This window comes from Microtus pennsylvanicus, chromosome 7 (genome assembly GCF_037038515.1).
Source record: "Microtus pennsylvanicus isolate mMicPen1 chromosome 7, mMicPen1.hap1, whole genome shotgun sequence".
Lineage (NCBI taxonomy): Eukaryota > Metazoa > Chordata > Mammalia > Rodentia > Cricetidae > Microtus > Microtus pennsylvanicus.
Window position 1 is genome coordinate 46,798,903 of NC_134585.1, and position 23,925 is coordinate 46,822,827.

The window sequence follows — 23,925 nt, forward strand, 5'->3', positions numbered from 1 at the left end:
CAGTAGCATTTTAGAGGCAGCAACAGCAACAATATGTGAAAAGGGGGATCTACAAAGCTCTTGCAGAGGAGTTGTTGGAGGTGATATGTGTTCTACATTCTGCCCAGCTTGGTTGGCTGTGCCAATGGCAGGCACTTCTCCATTCTCTTCTCGAACATCTTTTTGGTACCCATGAGGTGTTTGTTCTCATCTTTGTGCTTTCATTGTCTGTATAGCTCTGGGATAGTAGCTTTGAAGAATCACCTATTTCACAGATCCCAGAGAATGAGTGTCGGGGTTCAGCTGCTTCCACTACGTTCAGTACTTACTATTGTGGCTTTTTTTTAAAACTCTGAGTATGAGAAAATAAGCATGGAGACACATGAAGACACACACATTTTAAATGGGGCTTGAATTTAGCAAGGCCACTGGTAGTAAAAGAATAGATACATACTTCTGATATAGAGAGAAGATTCTACATGGCAGTCCATGGTGATATTTTGTTTGTGATCTAACAAATAAAGCTTGCCTGAAGGTTAGAGTGTGGAGCTCGCCATACTAGTTAAACAAAGAGACCAGGCAGTGGTACACAGATCTTTAATTCCAGCACTCTGGATATAGAGGCAGATAGATCTCTGTGAGCTCAAGGACACGCTGGGCAACAGTCTAACAGAGAAACAAAACCAAACAGAGGTGGCTCACACCTTTAATCCCAGCTCTAGGGAGGTGGAGACAGGAAAGGATAAGGCTGGACACTGGACACAGAGAGGAATATAAGAGGGTGGAGAATTCTGTCCGGTGCTCCAATGTGGGTCTCTGTCTCTGTCTTCTTTCCTTGCCTGATGAAGGTTAATATTCAGGAGGATGTCTATATGTTTTTCTTTGGGTTCTCCTTCTTATTTAGCTTCTCTAGGATCACTGATTATAGGCTCAATGTCCTTTATTTATGGCTAGAAACCAAATATGAGTGAGTACATCCCATGTTCCTCTTTTTGGGTCTGGCTTACCTCACTCAGGATAGTGTTTTCTATTTCCATCCATTTGCATGCAAAATTCAAGAAGTCCTTGTTTTTTACTGCTGAGTAGTACTCTAATAAGTATATATTCCATACTTTCTTCATCCATTCTTCCATTGAAGGGCATCTAGGTTGTTTCCACGTACTGGCTTTGTGGGAGCCTAGGCAGTTTAGATGCTCACCTTACTAGACCTGGATGGAGGTGGTGGATGGTCCTTGGACTTTCCATAGGGCAGGGAACCCTGATTGCTTTTTGGGCTGACGAGGGAGGGGGACTTGATTGGGGGAGGGGGAGGGAAATGGGAGGTGGTGGCGGGGAAGAGACAGAAATCTTTAATAAATAAATAAATAAAATTAAAAAAAGAGGGTGGAGACAGGAGCTCAGGATTTAGTCTGTGGACTTGTAGAGGCAGGATACCCCTTTCAGTCTGAGGATTTCATAGAAGTAACAACTTTAGTGGCTGGCTCTTTGCTTCTCTGATCTTTCAGCTTTCGTCCCCTAATATCTGACTCTGGATTTTTTATTATTAAGACCAATTAGAATTCGTGCTACAGCAGTCCTTCAATCCCCCCCCCAAAAAAAACCAAAGAAAATAACCCCCAAAAGCAAATCTGTGTCAGAGATCCCTCAGGGGAAATGCCTTGCCTCTATCCCCCTGACTCATTCAGGTTATCTTTCTGAGACTAAGAAAGAGGATCAAGGGCTTGATGATGACTAATATCATCCTTGCTCCTCACACTGATGCTGGGAGCTGATGGGAGGAAGCGTTACCTGTCCAGACAGAGTAGATGGCCTTCAATCCTTGCTGGCTACATAGCTCACGACATATCCATGGGTACATTACCCCTGGTTACCTTTCTCATCTCTGCCTTTTCGAACTAGTTGATCTTCTCTATTTACAAAATTGAAAGCATGCTTGCAGGGACATACAGAAAATATAGGGGAAGTCCTTCTGTTTGAGCCATGTGTTTAACGAAAGGTGGGCACGAGCTCAGATATGAAAGAAACCATGGGAAGAGCAGGACATATTGAAATGTTTGTTTTCACTCCTAGTATCTCATCCTTTGAAAACCTGTTTGTTCCAGTTTGCCTTCTATTGCTGCGACAAACGGTATCACCAAAGCCTGGGGGGAAAAAAGGGTTTATTTCAGATTACACTTTCAGGTCAGGGCAGGAACTTGATGCAGGGGCTCGAAAAAGTGCTGCTTACTGGCTTTCCCTCTGACTTGTTCTGCTAGCTTCCTTGTACACCTACCCACCTGCTTTGAGACCATGCTGCCACAGTGGGCTGGGCCCTCACACATCAATCATCTCTCACAGATATGGCCATAGACCGACCTAATGGAGCCAGTGGATGTTGTTTAAATTGGCATTAAAGACTAACTAGAACACTATTTGTATATATTTATTACATAGCCAGTGTTTTGTTTTTTTATAGGATTATTGTGGTATGTATATGTATTTATCAGCTTATCGCTGCATCAAGAAATAAAATAATATTTGATAACATATACTTAAAATTTTATTTTTCCAGTAAAAGTGTATTTAGCATTTGTTTGAGTTTGACAAAACATATGCATATTTCAAATATGATATACATAGCTTTGGTTTTCATTTATTGAACAGTCAATCTATGGATCCATGAGTGGACCAGGAATCACTTAGAGCCCAAATTTGAGGCCCTCTTCCTGCTCAATCTGAGTATTCAGATTTTAGGCAACACCATTTGCTTAAAACTGCTTCCCTCTCTTTTTTCATCTCTCTTTTCCTGGTGTTCTACTCTTATTCTTTAACATTGAACTACTGGAATATACCTTTGAATTTCAGTTCATTTAGTCCTCCTCTGCCTGTGTTCCTACAATACTCTGGCCATCTTCCTATAGTAAACCACTATTCTGTAATAATTTCTTGCTTTTATATTACCTGGAGGTCAGAGGGGATATTCCTCATTTTTTTTATTTGTCTACCAGGTAGAATATAGGGTTTGTCATGCTGCAGATGATCAGAAAGCAGGATGTGTTAAAACAAGAAATTGAGAACAATGGGCAGGCAGAATCCCATTAGCTCTTAATGTGTTTCCAGTGATCTGGGGCCACATGAACAGACAGGAATATGCCACACAGAGAACTTTTGTCAACAGGAATGGAGGCCTTTGCAAGGACATTGGAAGTGCTGGCTTGGGACTCCTGCTGCTGGACCTGATCTGGACCCATTCAGCACAGTATTTATTCAGAATTCCTGGGTCAGACACTCCCTCTGTGAGAAGCCTTCCCCCACCCACTCCCCCACCCACCCCCAGGAAGAAGATGCAGCATGCCAGAGAGGGAGGGTTCCTTCCTTTTCTTAATAGAGTTCTGGCTCAGTTAATCTCAGTAGGTGCCTCCAGTTTTCCTTCACCCTTGGCAAGCCTGTGGCCTCTCACTCAAGCTCCTTCATAGGGTTTGCCTGTTTCCTCCTCCCTTCACCTCCCACCTGGGCAGTTGATGGCCCCCCTGTGGCTCAGAACCCTAGGGCCTCTTGGGCCTGGTGTTCTTTGCCAATCAGGAGTTTAGAGCTCACTGGGGATTCACAGCTTCCCCTGCCTGCAAGCCTCCTGTGGCTCCGCATCCAGGATTTGACACCCCTCCTGTGGTTTCAGTAAGGGAGCAGCTTGTGCATCTGTTCGCTGGGAAATGGTCTCAGAGGGTTACCTTCTCTCATTTGCATAGTGTGGATGCACCTGTTTCTGTCAGGTTCTTTTTTTTTTTCTTAGTGAAATAATAAGGAAAGCTTGGAACAGAGACAACCCTGGTGCCAGCTGGACAGGATGGCATTCGCCATCAAGAAAGGGCCCGAATTGTGCTATCTGAGCTTAAATACCAGTATCGCTGAAGAAATCAGCTGTGACTGAGGGGCTGCAGATGGGCCTGACGTTCTTTGAGTCTCCTAATAGATGTATTTGGTGTGTGCTCAATGAGATCTTGCCAGCTTGAAGGGTTCAAATACTTTCTGAATCTTTTAAAAGTGATCTTATTCATCAGAAAGTGTCCCTCAAGGGGAGACTGTAGGCAGAGAAAGCTAGAACGTGTTTCCTAAAACGCAGAAAGGAAATAGTTAAAAGACTTTAAACTGCTAAAGAGTGCTTTTGCTTTTTTTTTAATATGAGGAAAGCAGCAGTTTGCATGGAAATCACAGGTTTTATACATTAAGTATGGTTATGAGTCGTTTCCCCTAAAGCTGCATAAGAAATGTGGCCAGCCCCCCACACCCCAAGGAAAAGGCCCAGGACTAACGACTTACATGGCTCCCTGCCAAGGGCTTTCAGGTAACAAAGGGAAGGCAGAGACAAATTGTCTCCCAAAAAATATAGGATTTGATTGATAACATATATTTTGGTACTTCATGTTTAGTCCAAGCCTCATCAGGAAAATAAAATTAGCAGTTTTTATAGGCTGGATTATCCCAGTATCTTCTGTTTCCCCTTTAATGTCACCATCACTCATCACAGGCAAACACAAACCACAATTCTTATTAATGAAGACTGAGGCTTTCATTTTTCATTGCTGTACAAAAATGGCCAAGAAAAGTGAGAAACATTTATGTTGGCTCGTAATTCTAGAGGCTTTAATTTATGGTTGACTGGCTCAGTTGCTGTGAACCAGCACCACAGAAAGTGAGGCAGTAGAGTAACACCACAGGAGAAAGGATTGGTGGGGTAGCCTGCTCACTTGGTGGTGACATCACAGGAGGAGGGAGTGTTGGGATAGCCTGCTCACTTGGTGGTGACATCACAAGAGGAAGCATTGGTGGGGCAGCCTGCTCACTTGATGGTGACATCACAGGAGGAGGGAGTGTTGGGATAGCCTGCTCACTTGGTGGTGACATCACAGGAGGAGGGAGTGTTGGGATAGCCTGCTCACTTGGTGGTGGCATCACAGGAGGAGGGAGTGTTGGGATAGCCTGCTCACTTGGTGGTGACATCACAAGAGGAAGGATTGGTGGGGTAGCCTGCTCACTTGGTGGTGACATCACAGGAGGAGGGAGTGTTGGGATAGCCTGCTCACTTGGTGGTGACATCACAGGAGGAGGGAGTGTTGGGATAGCCTGCTCACTTTGTGGTGACATCACAGGAGAAGGGAGTGTTGGGATAGCCTGCTCACTTGGTGGTGACATCACAGGGGAAGGGAGTGGTGGGGTAGCCTGCTCACTTGGTGGTGACATCACAGGGGGAGGGAGTGGTGGGGTAGCCTGCTCACTTGGTGGTGACATCACAGGAGGAGGGAGTGTTGGGATAGCCTGCTCACTTTGTGGTGACATCACATGAGGAGGGAGTGGTGGGATAGCCTGCTCACTTGGTGGTGGTCTAGAGCAGAAAGAATGGAAGGGGTAGAGACACAGTATCCCTTTTAAGGGCTTGTTCCAACTATGTCCCACCTCTTCATATCCCTTTTAGCTGTTAGTTTGTCATGTTTAACATGTATCTGAACCAAATTAGACATTCTTAAAATGTGTAGTCTAAATGTTTACCAGGTCAGTAAGTGGTGCTAAGGTAGGGACTACACTGTTGAAATATCTCAATACACAGTACCCGACTCTGAGTAATTTCTTAGGTTCCCACAGCAGGAGAATGGCTGGTTGGGATTTGAGTGCTGGCCTGTACTCATTGCTACATTCTTTGTTATCTCAGCCTGTTCTGCACATTTCTGTGAGCCCGAATAAAAGATTAGCGTGTTCCTCGTGTCATTCATCAAATTCTCTATTAATATTGGAAATTCTTACCAGACTTGTATAAACTTATTTAAAAATAACACATTAGAATTTCCTGTGAAAAAATAAATCTACATAGAGATATAGAAATATCCAATAACACTTTAGTCTCCTCTTTACAAGTTTTTCAACTTCTTATCTTTGTGTACATATATGTGCGAGTGTGTGTGTGTGTGTGTGTGTGTGTGTGCCCACATGTGTGTGGGTGAATGTGAATGTCACTGAGTCATGCCTATGTGGAAGTCAAGTAACAACTTGCAGTAATTGGTCCTTTTCTTCAACCATATGGGTTTTGGGATGGAACTCAGGTGGTCAGGCTTGGCAACAAACACCTTTACCCAATTGAGCCATTCTTCCTCCCAGTTTTTAAACATACGCTCAAGTATAATCAGGTAAGATTCCTTGAAGGAAAACAAAGATAGTTCCTCATACACATGTCCGGTTAATTTATGCAAGTTAATAAGTATGATACCCCACAGAAACAAAATAAAAGACAATAGATGCAGAAAAGACATTTCATAAAACTCCAACCTTTTTGTGAGAAAAGGAAACTTCTCTGAATAAATTGGTTTAAAGACTAGCATACTTCACCCTACTGAAGGCAACTATGACATACACCAGCTAATATTATCATGGATAAGGGAAAGCTAAAGTGTCCTGAAACTCGGAACTAACAGGAGTGACCATTTCTTCTACTCTTATCTGACATCCTGTTGGATATCCTAGCCAGAACAGCCAGGCAAGAGGAAGTTTTGAAGGGCACCCAAAGTGAAGAAGATAAAGTCAAATTATCACTGTCTTTAGATGGCACGATCTTATACATAAAAACGGCATATAAGTGCCCCTGAAACTAGTGAAAGCTAATGACAATGTAGCAACATCGTAGGATTTATATGTTTATTTATAACAAATGGAAATGTAACTAGTTTCAACTCTTAGTTTCATTCTCATGTTCAGAAAAATGTTAGTATTAATTAATTAATTAATTAATTACTCTCTGTGTGTGTATGTGTAGGAAGTGAATGCATATGCCACTGTGTGTTTAGGTCTGAGAACAACTTGTGGAAGTTGTCTCTCTTCTTACATATGTGCCCTGGAAATGAAGCTTAGCTCACCAGATTTGGAAGCAAGCACCTTCACCCTCTCACTCATCTTTCTGCTTTAAAGCTTTACAAATAGGCAGCACATGTTTCTCATTCCAAGGCACAAAGGAATAGTCCTTGCAGTTTCCCATTAGGTTTTGTTTTTTTGTCCTATCCCTTCCTTTACTTCCTGTAAGTGACAATGCTGCTTGCTCTTTGGGTGTCCTACCACAGATCCTGTGCTATCTACACAAAACATTTACATCTAATTATATACACATATTTTCATTAGTTTCTACTTTTTCATAGATAGCACATATCAAATGATTACCCTTGCTTAAAAAGAGACATTTTATGATTATTCCACATTACTACATAAAATACTATTATCACCTTTTAAATTTTAAACTTTTTATTCATTTTATATACCAATCATAGTTCCTGCTTTATCCCCTTCCTTCTTCCAGCCCACCCCCATTCCTGTAGGGGAAGCCCAGCCAATCACCTTGTTTGTGGGACGTGTTCCCTGGCGGGGCTTCCCCTACACACTCCCCTACATCTTCTGGGCCTTAACATAGGACTGCACAGTGTTTGCTTATTGTCATGATTATTCTGATGATTTCATCAGAGGAGTATGCTAAAATGCCTTCAAATCCACTTCTTCCAAAGTAAAAATCACCTGATTAGTAGCATCCAAAGAATTTCTTCCCATGTCAGGTGCATACTTACAGTCCCAATAGTCAAGTGATGTAACCCTGAGATACACAAAAGACTCTATGTCAAAAGTAAAGAAAAAAGTTACTCTCTTTGCTCAGTGGAAGCATTTGAACGGCGCTTGTAATTGTTTAAGATTTGATAATATTGCCATACGAATGAACCGGTACATGGGCCTATATTCACCAAAGATAATGCTTTCCCTTACATTCCTGACCTGGAGAGTACCATATGCCCTGCATTGAAAAGAGGAATTTCACAAAGGGAGAATTCCAGTTTCTGTCTTAGTCACACAGAGATACTTCAAGAACTGGGATTTTAGCTGAACTTGTAGAATCTGGATAGTTTTGTCAAAATGCTTGGAATTATGAATAAAGATTCTAGCAAACCTCGTGATCTCTGAGAAAATATTTGAATTTAAACAGGAAGGAATTTGTTTTGAAAACTGAAGTAAACTCTTTTCTTCAGAATCACATAATTTACTGAAATCCACAGGCAGACAGATAGAAGCAAAAAGACCCTGGAACATTATAAATATTACAGATATTTAGAACAATAACAACCTCCACAGAAACTATTTGCACATTTTTGTATAATAAAATCATTTTATAAATTTATAAGTATTACATATAAATTGTTCTTGCTTAGCAATTAAATAATTTGCAATAGCATATTGAAGAGTATGAGCCAATATTTGTCAGGATAATATTTTAAGCCTTCTCAAACAATAAATATATATTCACCAAGGAGTGTTCATAAAATTTAAGAGCAAAATAGACTCTAAATGTCAACATCTTTAAGGAACATAGTAATGGTTTGGGGTTTTCCTCCAGTTAGAAAAATACATTAACAACATGAGAACAATCAACAGCAATGAAGAAAAATGAAGAACCTTATACTTTCTGAATATATTTCCCTCTCTGTTTTAAGTGGAAACTAAACATGGGGCCTTTGCTTCCAACTCATGGGGAAATAAACACTGGATAGAGAACATTCGCTGTACAGACATTTGCCCAAAGTGCTTCATTCACAAGCAAATGAGTTTGTAGGTTTCTACACTCTTTCTTTAAGGTTAAGCTGTGAACATACATGAACTCATTAGAAGTCAGTCTCAAGGGCAATGGTGGCACATGCCTTTAATCCCAGCACTCCAGAGGCAGAGGCAGGCAGATCTCTGTGAGTTCAAGACCAGCTTGATCTAGAAGATCTAGTTCCAATACAGTCTCCAAAGCTACACAGAGAAACCCTGTCTTGAAAAACAAAACAAAAAAGAAGCCAGTCTCATTGTTTTCCTTAGGGAAAAAAAATCAAATGAAATTTACATGGGAATATGTTTGATGCCTAGTCTGGTTCTTACAAACTGTAACCTGTAAAAATATATTAATTAGAGCAGGTGAGGCATACCAGCTTTTTCCTTCCCACAAAATACGTGTTTTTAGTCACATATGCATTGTTTGGTTTGGAGAGAGAACTTTATCCCCAAGCCTCAGGTCAGCCTATACTCTTCCACAATGAACTGGAGAAATAGAATTATGTGACTAAAGCCAAACTTGTAGCTTAACAGCTAATCTCAAATTTACTAAAATGTATAATTATTTGTAGTATTCCAAGGTTTGATTTCTTTTGTTTTTATTATATGTGACCTATTGGTTGAAGCAGAAGTGTTTGGTCTATGGTTGAAATTCCAACTTCAAGTCAGCCTATCTGAAGGTTTTGAGGCTTTGTGGAGGAGAGCAGCAGTCTCAGCTATGATTTCTATTGCTGTGATAAAATACCAGGATCAAAAGCCACTTGGGAGGAAAGAGTTTATTTAATCTGAGAGCTTGTAGTTTAAAATCTAGGGAAGTCAAGGCAGGAACTCAAAACAAGGCCCCGGAGGAACACTGGTCCTCATAGCTTGCTTAGCTTCTTCCTTCCTTCCTTCCTTCCTTCCTTCCTTCCTTCCTTCCTTCCTTCCTTCCTTCCTTCCTTCTTACCTCCCTCCCCGTCTCTATCTCTTTCTTTTTAATAGCACCAAGGACCACCAACCCAGGGGTGACACCACTTACCACTGTGAACTGAACCTTCCCACACCAATAATTAATCAAAAAAAATGCACCACAGGCCAATCTTGTGCAAGCATTTACTCAGTTGAGGTTCCCTCTTCCAAAACGACTTCCAGCTCGTGTGAATTTGACATAAAACTAGCCAGCACAGGAGCACAGCACGTGCCCTGCATTAAAACAGGAAGGCCAGATGAGAGGAGGAAAGGTTTTTCATTTTCTTTTATTATTATGAAAGCAGTAGCACTCCTTGGCATTTTCCTTTCAGAATTTGGAGTTCAGAGGATTGATCTGATACTGTAGGTAATTTTACTTAAAAACCCTCCTATTACACAGATTCTCAATATTTTTTTTGTTTTTGTAGAACAGATGGTATAGACTAGAGGAAGAGACAAACATTGTATGTTAAACATTTTATTGATCAATTAAAATATCATAATTTAAAGTGTTGATTTTGCTGTGGGAATTATGCATGCCTGTAAAGGACTGGGGAAGACATTTAGAGTATATGTGCGATGGGGATGTAGTGTGTGGTTTAATGAGGAGGGCTATTACCTCCCCCTTTCCAATCTCCCTCCTTGCTGTCTATATCTCTTTGTCTCTGTCTGTCTTTATCTCTATCTCTGCCTCTCTGTATCAGTCTCTCTCTCCCTGTCTCTGTCTCTCTGTCTGTCTGTCTGTCTGTCTCTCTCTCTCTCTCTCTCTCTCTCTCTCTCTCTCTCTCTCTCTCTCACACACACACACACACACACACACACACACACACACACACACATCAGGAAGGCAGATGGTTTTCTGTCAAGTTGTGAGAAACCTGGCTTTCTTTCTTGAATCATGCCTTCAGGCCCTTTGCAAACTGCTTCTTTTGCCTATTTTTAAGACCAGTTTGAAAAAAGATGATAGTCAGGGGGTGGAATAAAGAAAGCACCTGTGTCGTTTTGAGTTTTTTTTTTAAGCAAGCACTAAAGCTTGCAGCTCATTGAACAGAGTATTGTTCTAGGGAGAATGGATACTTTTTGTCAAACACAGTCCTGTTCAGTTTTTCTGTGGGGAAGATACTCGTGAGGACCAAGTACCATTTTTTTCCAGTAATGTGTCTCCTTGACACTAATTTTCAGTCATAGTAACCTTTCTTCCTGGTGAATTATTTATTTGTGAAAGCTCCACTCTTCTTGGAGCATTGTTCTGGGCCATATTTATAAGTTATGATGATATCCCTTTAAGTTACACAAAAGATAGGAAGTACCACCAATAACCACAGCATATTAACTTCATTCTGATCTAAAAGTACGTTTCTTTTTAAAAAGAAGGATAGCTCATTTCCTTGAGATCTCAATGTCATTACAATTGACTTTTCATTTAGTTAAGGTATTTATAGGAAAATGTGGCAGCTGAATCTGGATCGAGAAACAAATCCATTATATACGGAAGGTGCAGGGAAATGACAACCTACAAATGGTCCTTGTGTGCTCTGCTGTGCCTTGCATGTTCTTGCTCTCCCGCAGAAGCCTCATTTATGTCCACTGTTGGTGCAGCCTTCCTCCCTGACAATGGAGAGTTGTAGTGGAAACTGTCCTCTCCTCCTCAATTAATGGGCCCGATATAGTGCCTACCATACAAACAGTGGTGCTGTCTCCCCTAAATCATGCCTGTGCATGTGACCTCATCATTGTTCCTAAGATCTGTGCCCTTTGCCCCTGATCTCATTTCTGCAGGATTGAGACAAGTGTCAGACCCTTGGAATGCTAACCAAATAGTGACCTTGATTCTTAGATTTTTCTGGGGGAAAACTGAGTTTAAATCTAGGGTTGAAGTTATATGGAATATTTGTGATTATATTAGTTAAATGAGTTCTGAAATAAAAGGAAGTCCCAGTTCTATGTTAGCAACATCTGTTTTTCCAGTTGGGCCAGGCCTTCAGTTTTCTGTTCTTGAAGATATTGATGCATTGGTACAAGACTGGATCTCCTTTGTTTCCATTATCCTTATATCAAGTGCACAGGGAGCTTTTAAAGATGCTACCTAGTGTTAAGTTTCCAGAGAATTCTTTTAAAGCTTTGTATTTCTGATTGTCAATAGAGAATATGTTCAGAAACCAAACCATATCAAACCAAACCAAACAAACAAATACCCCCCCAACCCAATTGTTTGGCAAGAGATACTAGAATAATGATGGTGGGTGTTTAGTACTTGATGGATGAACAAGTGGTAAGAGAGTGTAATTCGGTACCCAGAAATGCCACACCATGGTTGGTCCTAAGCCCCTTTGGGGGGAAAGACAGTCTTTAATTACATCTGGAACTCATTATTTCTTTTTGGAGGCTCTTTCCAGATCAGCTCCCCCATCAGCCTCCCATTGAGCAACAGAAATTCCAGATGGTTCCCTCCATATGCCAGTGCTCACTCTCTGAAGTAGGATAGATTGGTCATTGACAGAATAGGATGGAAGAGCTGCATCCATCCAAGATGAGGTGGAAAGTATTGGGCCACAGTTAAGATAGAGGGGGGTCCATCATTTATATCTATTATATGGGTTGTATAACCTTTTATGAGTGATTATTAGAAATGCTTTGAGCAATGCCTCAGAAATGATGTTACTTGTAGAAAATGTAGCATATTGGTTCAAATTCATACCTGGACAAAAGGAAACAAGCTGTCCTTGTATCTGAGGACAGTTTGGCCTGGCGGCTTATCTGCTCTGGAGTCAATACCAGCATGAATTGTACATTCCATTGTTCATGCCAGCATCACCTCTACAACTGTGATACAAGGAGAACCCTTAAACAGAAAATTTTCTATGAGATGAATTTATTTCCTTATAGAAGACTTGTGTTGTAAGAAGTAGATTAGTGCATTTTCCAAATAAAGGTAGCTAAAAATAAAAAGGTCAAACCAATATCCATTTAATTAAGATATAACATCACTTCAAGTCTAAAGTATTTATTTATTTATTTATTAAAAATTTCCACCTCCTTCCCTCTTCCCATTTCCCTCCCTCTCCCCCCCTCCCCCTCCCCTTCCCTCTCCAGTCCTAAGAGAAGTCAAGGTGCTCTGCCCTGTGGGAAGTCCAAGGCCCTCCCCACTCCAGCCAGATCTAGGAAGGTGAACATCCAAACAAACTAGGATCCCAAAAAGCCAGCACATACAGTAGAATCAAAACCCAGTGCCATTATCATTGGCTTCTCAGTCTGCCCCTCACTGTCAGCCACATTCAGAGAGTCTGGTTTGATCACATGCTCATTCAGTCCCAGTCCAGCTGGCCTTGGTGAGCTCCCTTTAGATCAGTCCCACCATCTCAGTGGGTGGGCACAACCCTCATGGTCCTGACTTTCTTGCTCATGTTCTCCCTCCTTCTGCTCTTCATCTTGGCCTTGGGAGCTCAGTCCAGTGCTCCAGTGTGGGTCTCTGTCTCTATCTTCATCCATTGCCAGATGAAGGTTCAGTCTGGATTGATCTCCTCAGCACAGGAACAGGGACTCCTGGTAGTCCAAGGACCCTGCAGACAAATGGGTAAACTTGGGGGAGGGCAGGGTTGTGTGGAACAAAGAAGCCCTGCAGCAGGAGTAGGAGGTGCTGTGCACCTAAAGTATTATTTTATTAGTGTATCGATCATGGTAACTGTATAGTATATTTGTCTAGAATAAAGTGGTATATAATATATGGTATATAGTAATATAGTTAATTATATTAGTAAGGAACACCTGTCACTCATCTGTCATTTTCAACTTCTTGAAAAGTTTGTTATATCTTAAGTAAGGACAAGGACAAAAAAGTTGGAGAGTCCTGGGATAAAACCGGACTTGCTGAACATAGCAGACAATGAGGACTACTGAGAACTCAAGAACAATGGCAATGGGTTTTTGATCCTACTGCACGTACTGGCTTTGTGGGAGCCTAGGCAGTTTGGATGCTCACCTTAGGAGACCTGGATAGAGGTGGGTGGTCCTTGGATTTCCCACAGGTCAGGGAACCCTGATTGCTCTTCGAGCAGGGAGGGGGACTTGATTGGGGGAGGGGGAGGGAAATGGGATGCAGTGGCGGGGAAGAGACAGAAATCTTTAATAAATAAATAAATAATTAAAAAAACACTAAAAAAAAAGTTGGAGAGTCGAATTCAGGAAGCTTGAAAGCGCAAAATCTTACCCCCAAAGGAATAACTGTGATACTTCTCCTCTCGGCAGCCCATCACTCTTGTTTCTGCTGAATTTTATTGATGTGTGTGCCACTTGGTATTGTTCTGAGGACCTAATATACATTCAATTTTGTTTAAAGTCCTGATAAAATAAACACAGGAGGGAAGAAGTCATGTCCTGGTCCCAAGTGATTAATCTGTGTGTGATCCCTAGGGCATTGGTTGGCACATTTGGAGTAGGTAAGACAATTCAAAGGAAGAATTCCTTCTAGATTGGTATGCGAATTCTATGCATTTGTCATATTTACCCGTGATGTACCTTTAAAGAGTCTAGTATCGTGTGTGTGTTTCTGTGTATATTCTGTGAATGAAAGAAACATTTATTAACTGTGCTTATTGTTTTGTATAACAGTTTTATAAGCAAACACCAATTATGGCTTGGGACACATTATGACCATTTGCATAAAACTTTAATTTTTTAAGGTCTTTAAATAACTATTAACCTCAAATGTCAAGCCACAGCATTTCACGGAATATTTCACTCCTTTATTTGAATGTTTTAAGAAGTACCAGAGATGAGGCTGACCCCCTTTTCTGTCTAGTCAGCCATCTTACCGGTACATAAAGTAATGGACTCTTGTATTGAAGGTATGTGTGGACTAAACTAACCAAAGCTGGAGAGACTTGTTTAATGTCTTTATTTCTGACACTATAATAAGCATATTTCTTTTCATTTAGAAATGATTAGTTTCTTCCCCTAAAAATAGGAGAGGAAGGATTGATGCGACCATGATGACTTTTAGACATGCAATAATGTGTGTATGGAGCTCAAATAGTACCTTTCAGTGCTCTGACTTGAGTGTGTAGATGGTGTCTTGGGAATGTGGAAGAGATGGGTTATTTCTCAAGAGGCAGAAGTGGTGGGGATCTCTAAGTAGGATGTGAGGAGTGCTTTATTCTCAGCTGAGATCCCGAGCAGTTCCTCATCCAGTGGCTGGTGCTGATGAAGCCAGCCATGGACATACTTGGAGATCTACTACTCTGTATTCAGATGAGAGAAGTGAGGAGGGAGGGAACCTGTAGAGGTTACAGGCTGGGCTAAAGGCATTATGCTGGAAGTGTGTGTGCATGGTACTGGCTACAACGCAGTCATATGGCATCCTTTAACAGTAAAGACAGCTCGAGCCTGGAGGCTCAGACTGTAAACTCAGGAGGGAAAAGGAGCCAGTTGGCTTGCAGCCTTACAGTTTGTGCCGTCTTTGCCACAGGAGGGCATGGCTGGTCTTCTAAGTAAAGAAACAGGCAAGGGCTAGCAAGACAACTCATGACAAGTTAATTTGCTTGGTCAGGTCCTCAAGAACAGCAGAGTCTGTTGTTTCCTGGGATGTGAAATGAGATTATGCTAACAAAAGAACTTCTTTTAAAAATCTGTACACCTGTCAGTGATTGCGATGCTTAAAATTTAAGCAGAAACATTTATTTGACATCTTGAATTCATGTTGAAGTACTTCAGAGGGCAACACTTAATACTTCAGCATACATGAAATAGTTACTGTTTTAAGTGAAAATGTTTTATTCATACATTACTTTATTGTTAAGATCAGGTGAAAACCATGATTACTTCTCTTGAAGTTATACAAAGAAAGGCTTTCAGGAGAGGATGCAGGGAGGAGAATAATTGTTTGAAGTCACCCATGAGCCCCATAAGCTTGCCAAGCAGATGGAAATCTGTACACATACTGCTTCTCCCCAGCACTTAGTGAGTGTGCACTGTGCACTCTGTATTATATTCTAAAAATTAGGGAATTCCATGTGGCTTTCCATGTTGTGTTAGCACCTTAATCTATCAACTCATCTAATACTCACAAAAGACCGAGGAGGATGCAGATACTATTTTTATTCCCATTTCACAGACAAGACAATTGAGGCATAGATGGATAAAACTGGTCTCCCATCTAGCAGGTAACAGAGCTGGGATTTAGAACCAAATTGTAGATCTTTTCAAGGCCAAGAGCTTATCTATTGTTCTGTATGCTTTGAAATCTGTCAAAAGTGAGGACCTGGGTATAAAGCATATGCAGTTCATATCTTTATGTACTAAATTTGTACTAAATTAGGGTTGTGGTGGTGGGTGTTTGAAGACAGCTTTAAGCAAGGCTTTTGGCCGTAACATTGTTGTGTTAAAGAGTGGTAAAATTTACTAATCATGACTGACTTTCTTTCCTACAGAGTATTTGTTCTGGTTGCTGAATGGCCTGACTCAGGTCTCAACACGAGCAGCTCCTGGATTTCCAGAAGCCTGGAACATCCACGGAGGAGATAAAGTGGAAAGTGGCTATTGTTATATAGGTGCACACATCTGAGTAAACTTTTTGCTTTCTGCAGACAGGACTGTTCTTGTGGATACTGATCTCCCGGTGCTTAGACGCCTCTATGTGATGGGGACCTTAGAATTCCCTGTGGACAGAAGCAATGTTCTGAGTGTGGCCTGCTTACTCATTGCAGGAGGGGAACTGAAAGTAGGTGAGTAAGTGCACAGAAATTGGACTGGCAATGTAATGATAGTCATGTTCTGGGGGAATGTGTTGTGGGAAGTGGAAGACAGCAACGATCCTCTGTTTAACATAGGCTGGGAGGGCTAAGGCTAGAAATGTGTTTCCAAATACATCTTTAGATGTGGACAATGGTGACTTCACTTTGTTCTTTCTTATTGACTCTATTGTCAATCCCCTTTTATTGCTCTAGAGGGACTCTAAGTTAGATAATCTGGGGCCAAACTCATCACATCCTCACACTGGCTGTTTGATTGTAAACAAATAAACTCCAGGGGACCTCCATCTCCTCATTTGTAACAAACACAATTATGGAGTCTACCACAAAGGGATGAGATGTCTAAATAGATACAGCAGCTCACAATATCTTATAGTAGGTATTTGAAAAATATTACTTTATCAGCCAGGGTGTCCATACACAAATCAGTAACATGAACTGGACATTTTTAAAGACTTGAATAAATGCACTGTTTACCAAATTATGGTTGAAGTGATGCTTTCCTTAGGGCTAGTAAAGCCAGATATTCTTGCTTCACTTTTCTGTAAAGGGTGGAGAGAATGAGTTGTTCCTGTAATCCAGATTGGGAGTGTGGAGAGGGTTGTCAGACATATGCGTGAGTGTGAGCATGGTTGGGACTCAAGCTTCACTTGAGAATGTCTTATGGGAATCAGTACTCTAGCCTGTCTCTTCTCAGTAGGTTGGAAGCCAGAGAGGACTCCCCAGTTCTGTATTGCTAGGTCGGTTGCCACGTAGGACACTGCACAGATTAGAGATGGTGTCTTAGGAACATAGGCACCAACAGAAGTTTCTCAGTGAAGTTATCTTCCAGTTATCAGAACAGAAGCAATGCTCCTACCAATAGACCCAAGAAGTCAGTTGACCTTCCAGCCACGCCCCCATGCTGTTAGTCTTAGCAGAGAACTTGTCAGCTGTAATTCCCGCCCTTTCTCTATGTGCTGCCTCCAATAACGGTTTTCCCAGTGTGCATGTGTGTAAGGCTTCTTTAATTTTGCCTTCTGTACTGGAGCACCTAAGTATACTTTTTCATCAGTTTTTTTTAAAATTTTTATTGCTTTATAAATAATACCATTCAAATTTCCACTTCCTCCCCTCTTCCCATTTCCCTCCCTCTCCTCCCTTTGCCTCCCCTCCCCCTCCCTCCTTAAGAGAGGGCAGGTTACCCTGTCCTGTGGGAAGTCCAAGGCCCTCCCCACATCATCCAGGCCTAGGAAGGTGTGCATCCAAACAGACTAGGATCCCGAAAAGCCAGTACATGCAGTAGAAACAAATCCCAGTGTCATTATCATCGGCTTCTCAGTCAGGCTCCCTTGTCATCCACATTCAGAGAGTCCAGTTTGATCACATGCTCATTCAGTCCAAGTCCAGCTGGATTTGGTGAGTTCCCATTAGATCAGGCACACTGTCTCAGTGGGTGGACCAACCCCTCGCGGTCCTGACTTCCTTGCTCATATTCTTCCTCCTTCTGCTCTTCAACTGGATCTTGGGAGCTCAGGCCAGTGCTTCGATGTGGGTCTCTGTCTCTATTTCCATCCATTGCCAGTTCTATGGTGATATTCGAGATAATCATCAGTGTGACTATGGGACAAGGCCAGTACTGGCTTCATCTGTTTTCTTTATATATTATTTTCATCCATCTCTCTCCACTGGGGAATGACTCTGTATTTTGTTATTTTCATTTCTGATTATGACTATTGTCCCATTTGTTTAGCAGTCTATAAAATTCTCATCTAATCACTGATGGAAATACTTACTAAATAATTGTGTGTTAGTAGAAAGCTATTGGCAGTCACCACTTTCTAACTAGAACTGCTCTTTTCAGGCTTTTGAGACTGCTTGTAACATGTAACTCGTGGACTAAAAATCTGTACCTTTGAAGGAAGAGACCCTGTGCTTCTCTCCAGCTTTGCTTTAGATATTTCAGATGGTTTAAAATGATGCCTGCATCACTAGATAATGGCGTATCTTCTTTCTCTCTGTTCCATCCGTGTGTTTCATGCCTAAAGGTTTCTTATTGGAGCCCATCTGCCCAATCCTATGTGTGTTATGCCTCAAGGAAGGCTTTCAGCCCATCTGTCCACACCTACAGAAAGCCCAACATGAGACAGATAATACGGCTAGTTAGTAAACAAACTTAATACATGTGGACATTGGCACAGCATTCTGCCAAAGCAGATCTGCTAGGTGATGCCATTTGATCCAAATCCTAACAGTGTGGAATTCTGGTTCTTGATTTTGAGGCAATGGATGCTGGCAAAAGATATCACCTGACTTTCAGAATCATAGAAGGCTGGAATTGGAAGTAAATTTGAGATCAAAGTTGCATTACAGATGCCAGAGTAAATAAAGTCAGTTACATTCTTTGTTCAGTGCTTATCTTACTAGTCCAACAGAACATGTGCATGGGCAAAAGTATAACAGATGAAGAAATTGATAATTATCCTCTGGCTATTATTATAGTGGCTGATAAAGGCATTTTGAGCAGAAAATCTTACCCTGCCCTTGTAACAAAAAAAAAAAGAAACCAACCAAACAAAAAACCAGCAAACAAACAAAACAAAGCAAAATTTCAAAAAACAATCCTCCAATAAACATTTCTTGAAAAATACTTAGTTTTAAATATGTACATAAGTGAGTGTCTCTGTGTAGATAGGTGCTTGTGGAGTTCAGAAGAGGATCTCAGACCCCACTCCACAGCCAGAGCTGGAGTTACAGGCGGGTGTGAGCCAACTGATAAGACTGTTGGGGACCTAACTCAGGTCCTCTGTAAGAGTAGTGTGTGTTCTTAACTGTGGATCCATTTGTCAGGCCAGCAAGTATTTCTTAAGAGGTGGTAAATTTTATAAACTCAACACCCTTTATCTATTCTTGCACAGCTTAACTTTTGCCTTTAATTTTCTGATGGAGGAAGGTCATTGGTTAAATTAAAAGAAACTGCTTGGCTCTCATTGGTTAGGAGATAGGTGGGAGGAGTAAACAGAACAAAATGCTGGGAGGAAGAGGAAGTGAGGTCAGACCCAACAGCTCTCCTCTCGGGAGGAGACGCCATGCTACCTGCTCCAGGGAAGACGCACACTATGAAGCTCCGACCCAGGATGGACTTAGGCTAGAATCTTCCCGGTAAGACTGGTGCTATACAGATGATAAGAAATGGGCTAGTCCAGGTGGGAGAGTTAGCCTAGAAGATGCTAGGTAGAAATGAGCCAAGCAGTGATTAAATGAATACAGTGTCTGTGTAATTATTTCGGGGCATAAGCTAGCCGGGCAGGCGGCTGGGGTGTTGGGGACGCAGCCCCACGGCCCATATTACTACAATTTTCCTTTTATAAACTTACTATATCAGTATGAGTGTGTTTGTGTGTGTATATGTGTGTGTGTAAGAGAGAGAGAGAGAGAGAAGAGAGATAGTGTGTTTGGTTTTGTGTATACTACAGTGCACAGTGCACTTATGGAGGTTCACGAATCACTTGTAGAGAAGTTGGTTCTCTCCTTCCACAATGTGAGTCTGGGAATCCTTGGAAGGTAATCAGGCTTGGGGGCTTCCAAGTGTTCCTAACTGTCATTGAACATACCACATACTGAAAGTTAACAGTTATCCACGTTGAGTAATATATAGAAATACTTTCCTGGATGAAGAATGAAGTAAACAAGTAAAAATTAAGAAAGAAGTAATTTCTCAGTTCTGGTGATTTTTGGTTCCATATAAATGTCCGTTTCTTGTTCCCTCTCTTCCCCCTTTTCTCTTTCCAATTTCTTCTTTTATTGAACAATTAGTTCAGTACCAGGCTTTGCTTTGGGATTGACTATCTTTCAGCAATTGGGACAAAGAGGATCCTAGAGTTTTTTCATTTGTTTGTTTGGGAAAACAAATGATGAGAGAGTACAATGAACAGGAATGAGACGTTTAGATGATAACATATGTTCTAAACGAAACTGAGGGGGGAAATAATTTGAAGAAAGGTGTAGGTTGGCTGTTGGCCATCAGGCTAGGTGGTGACTGAAGGACATGTTAACGAATCATGTAACTTTAGACTAAAGAGAACAAAAGGATCTAGCTCAGTGCTTCTCAACTTCCCTAACATTGCAACCCTTTAATACAATTCCTTATGTTGTGCTGACCCCCAGCCATAACATTATTTTTGTTGTTGCTTCACAACTGTAATGTTGCTACTGTTATGTGAAATGTAGTGAACGATCTGATATGTGACCCCAAAGGGGTTGCTACCATGGATTGAGAACTACTAAGACTTACAAAAACCTAGACCTGGAGAGATTACAGAAGACAACCTCATCCTTGATGAAAAGCTCATAAAAAGCCTCGAGACAGGAAAATGTACTGCAGGGTGAAAGATGAAAGGACAGTTGCTGGACTAGAAAATGGTGTAAATTAAAATTTTAATTCTACTCTAGAAAAATCATTGTGCAGCTTCTAGAAAATTCTTCAAAAATAACTGTGATGAATCACCCCTACACAGTCTTCATGAGAAAACTGAGATAGACAGATATTACTCATTTGTTTTATGATCTTGTATTTGGGAAAGAACAAAGGCGTGTTCAACAGCTGTTGCAATTATCTTTAATACGCCCTTCCCTGCTTCCAGCACTTCTGCCTCTATTAGAAAACCTTTCTTGTTTTCACTAGTAGATCACATTCAGTATCTTATTTCTGGCCTATTCTACCCATTCTTCTTGACCTTACTATATTCACCTTGATAACATAGTGTATTAGTTTTCAAGTATCCTTTCTATTAAGTGGGTAGAGTTCTGTGCATATCGTAAAACTTATTGTTAGCTTCTGGTAGTATGTGTAATTGGTATATAGATGAATGCATGGGTTTGCCTAGGTCTATTATTTACCTCAGTGCTTTTATTCTTTAGAACACACCACTCTTTAATGGCTATATCTATGAGGAAGGGATTACAGTTTTAATATTTCAGTGACCACAATACATTTATCTCCTGCAAGAAAGGAACTGAGCAAGTACGAAGAGTAAAACTTTGGTAGTTCAAGTTCAGATTTTACAATCCTTCTTGGATACAATCTCAAAATAAGCCTTGGTATGTTGATTTGTTAGTGTGTGTTTGTTTGCTCTGGAGCACCTGCTTGCACCCATCTCTTCCATTTATGTGTTCTCTTAAGTTCATCATCGCACCTGGCTTTGATTGTCAGCGAGTGAAGTCCTAGGTGTATGGGAGCTTCCTTCATTGCTTCCATGATTGGAGCTTTCTCAATTCCAAAGAAAAAAATATATAGTTTACTGCCTTCTCAACTGGCAGTTCTGCAAGACGCACTGGATTATTAAGTAATAAGAAGTAAATAAACCTGAGAAAACTGTAGGTTACATTCTTCTGCCTAAAGCCCGAGCAAACAGAAAACCATGTGTGTGATGTTTGTTAAAAATAATTTTTCATTGCTCATGTTCTCCCTCCTTCTGTTCCTCATTTGGACCTTGGGAGCTCAGTCCATTGCTCCATTGTGGGTCTCTGTCTCTATCTCCATCCATCGCCAGATGAAGGTTCTATTCGTTAGTATGGCTATAGGATCGGGACCACAAGGGGGGCATTCCACCCACTGAGACGGTGGGGCTGATCTATTAGGAGATCACCAAGGCCAGCTGGACTGGGACTGAAAAAGCATGGGATAAAACCGGACTCACTGAATATGGCAGACAATGAGGGCTGCTGAGAGGCCAAGGACAATGGCACTGAGTTTTATTTTTTTTATTGAAAAAAAAATTTCCACCTCCTCCCAGCCTCCCATCCCCCCTCCCCCCACTCCTCTCTCCTCCCCCCACTCCTCTCCCCCTCCCTCTCCAGTCTGAAGAGCAGTCAGGGTTCCCTGCCCTGTGGAAAGTCCAAAGTCCTCCCCCCTCCATCCTTGTCTAGGAAGGTGAACATCCAAACTGGCTAGGCTCCCACAAAGCCAGAACATGAAGTAGGATCAAAACCCAGTGCCATTGTCGTTTTGACCCTACTGCATGTACTGGCTTTGTGGGAGCCTAGCCGGTTTGAATGCTCACCTTCCTAGACCTGGATGGAGGAAGACCTCGGACTGCCCACAGGGCAGGGAACCCTGACTGCTCTTTGGACTGGAGAGGGAGGGAGAGGGGAGTGGTGCGTGGGGAGTGGGGGGAGGGAGAAGGAAAAGGGAGGAGGCAGAAATTTTTAATTAAAAAAATTGAAAAAAACAAAAAAAATATTTTTCCAGCAGATAGAGAGTTTGCTCAGTGGTTAGATCACTTGTTGCTCTTGCAGAGGACCTGGATTCAATCCCCAGCACCCACATGATGGCTCACAACCATCTTTAATTCTAGTTCCAGGGGATCTGACACTCTCTTGTGAAGTTGGTGGGCACCAGACATGTAATTCATACACATATGTACGCAAAGGCAAGTCACTTATTCTCGTAGAATGAGAAAATAATTTTAAAAATAATGTATCAGCTTAAAATAAACAGTAATGTTTTCTTTCAAGCAATTACACTTTTCATATGTACATGTACCACACATATTTCCACAAAGACATGGTTCCTGAGAGCTTAAGTGGACTACACAGCAGGCAACCAGGTTTCACACTGACAGCTTATTGTTCTTAGTAGTTATCTATTATATAACCAGATGTTTGTCTTATCACTCTTATTATCCATTTTTTTCCTTTTAGTTCCCTAGATTTCTGATTTCTACAATTGGAATCTGTCCTGTTAGGCATATATATGTTTAGGATTCTTATAACTGATTCACATTTTTATTACTATCAGTTGTTTCTCTTTACTGTAGTTTTCTGCAAGGAAGTTGGTCTCAATGAACTAGTTCATCATTCTATGAAAAGTTTTAAAGTTAATTCTGGCGACACACTGTTTCTTAGCTCACAAAGAACAGAAAACAGGCACAAGGAACCGATGTTCTAGTTTTAAAAGTTTTGAGGTAAAATGTGGCCTGTTGTTATAGCTGAAGGGGGGGGGGGGTCACTTAACCCTGACTTACTTGACAAAGAAAGATATGAATAAAGATGAACTCTGAAGAGTTATCTGGCATGGCATCCCAGGCAAAGAGAGGGAAAATTTGTTGAGGGACTTGCTGTGGCTCAGCTATGGATCTCATTAGAAAAGGGAAAAGGAGGGGAGTGAGCATGAAATATAAGAACCACTTCTCCTTGTTTGCTATTTCAAAGCCTTTAAAAATATTTGCCATTTGTTTTTTGTAAATACCATGCTGAAGAACTTTGAGGATTTGTCCAACTTTATCCATATTGAGTGCTGAATGTTTAGTTCAAACTTTTTAATATATAACAAGAGGCATGGCCATTCTTATATACTCCAATTCAAGAACATAGTACATTCTTAGGAAACAGTTAGAGTGGAGACAGGTATGGTTGGAAATTTAAGGACTGGGAGAAGCAAAAACTGTGCACAGAAAGATTGGAAAGATTAGACAATTATCCTGAATGTGTCTGTCGACTACAAGGTGTGGGGATTCAGGGTGATAGAGTAGACTTAAATGCAAACTAGGCTGATACCTGATTCTATCATAGAGATTTAGTTAATAAAGTAATAAAGGCTCATTTCCCTTTTTCTTATGTTTTGAAATTCATGGAATCCATTTGTACCATATCCGCCAAATCAATAATGGTTATCTTTGGTATA

General features: G+C 41.2%; 1 protein-coding gene across 1 annotated transcript in view; it reads left to right on the forward strand.

Moving 5' to 3' along the window:
• Pkhd1 (PKHD1 ciliary IPT domain containing fibrocystin/polyductin) overlaps positions 1 to 23,925 on the forward strand; it is a 419,145-nt gene that overhangs the window by 267,025 nt on the left and 128,195 nt on the right. Inside the window, exon 52 of the mRNA XM_075978902.1 lies at positions 16,098 to 16,235. Within this exon, the coding sequence (XP_075835017.1) occupies positions 16,098 to 16,235 (138 nt within the window). The remainder of the gene's footprint in view (positions 1 to 16,097; positions 16,236 to 23,925) is intronic.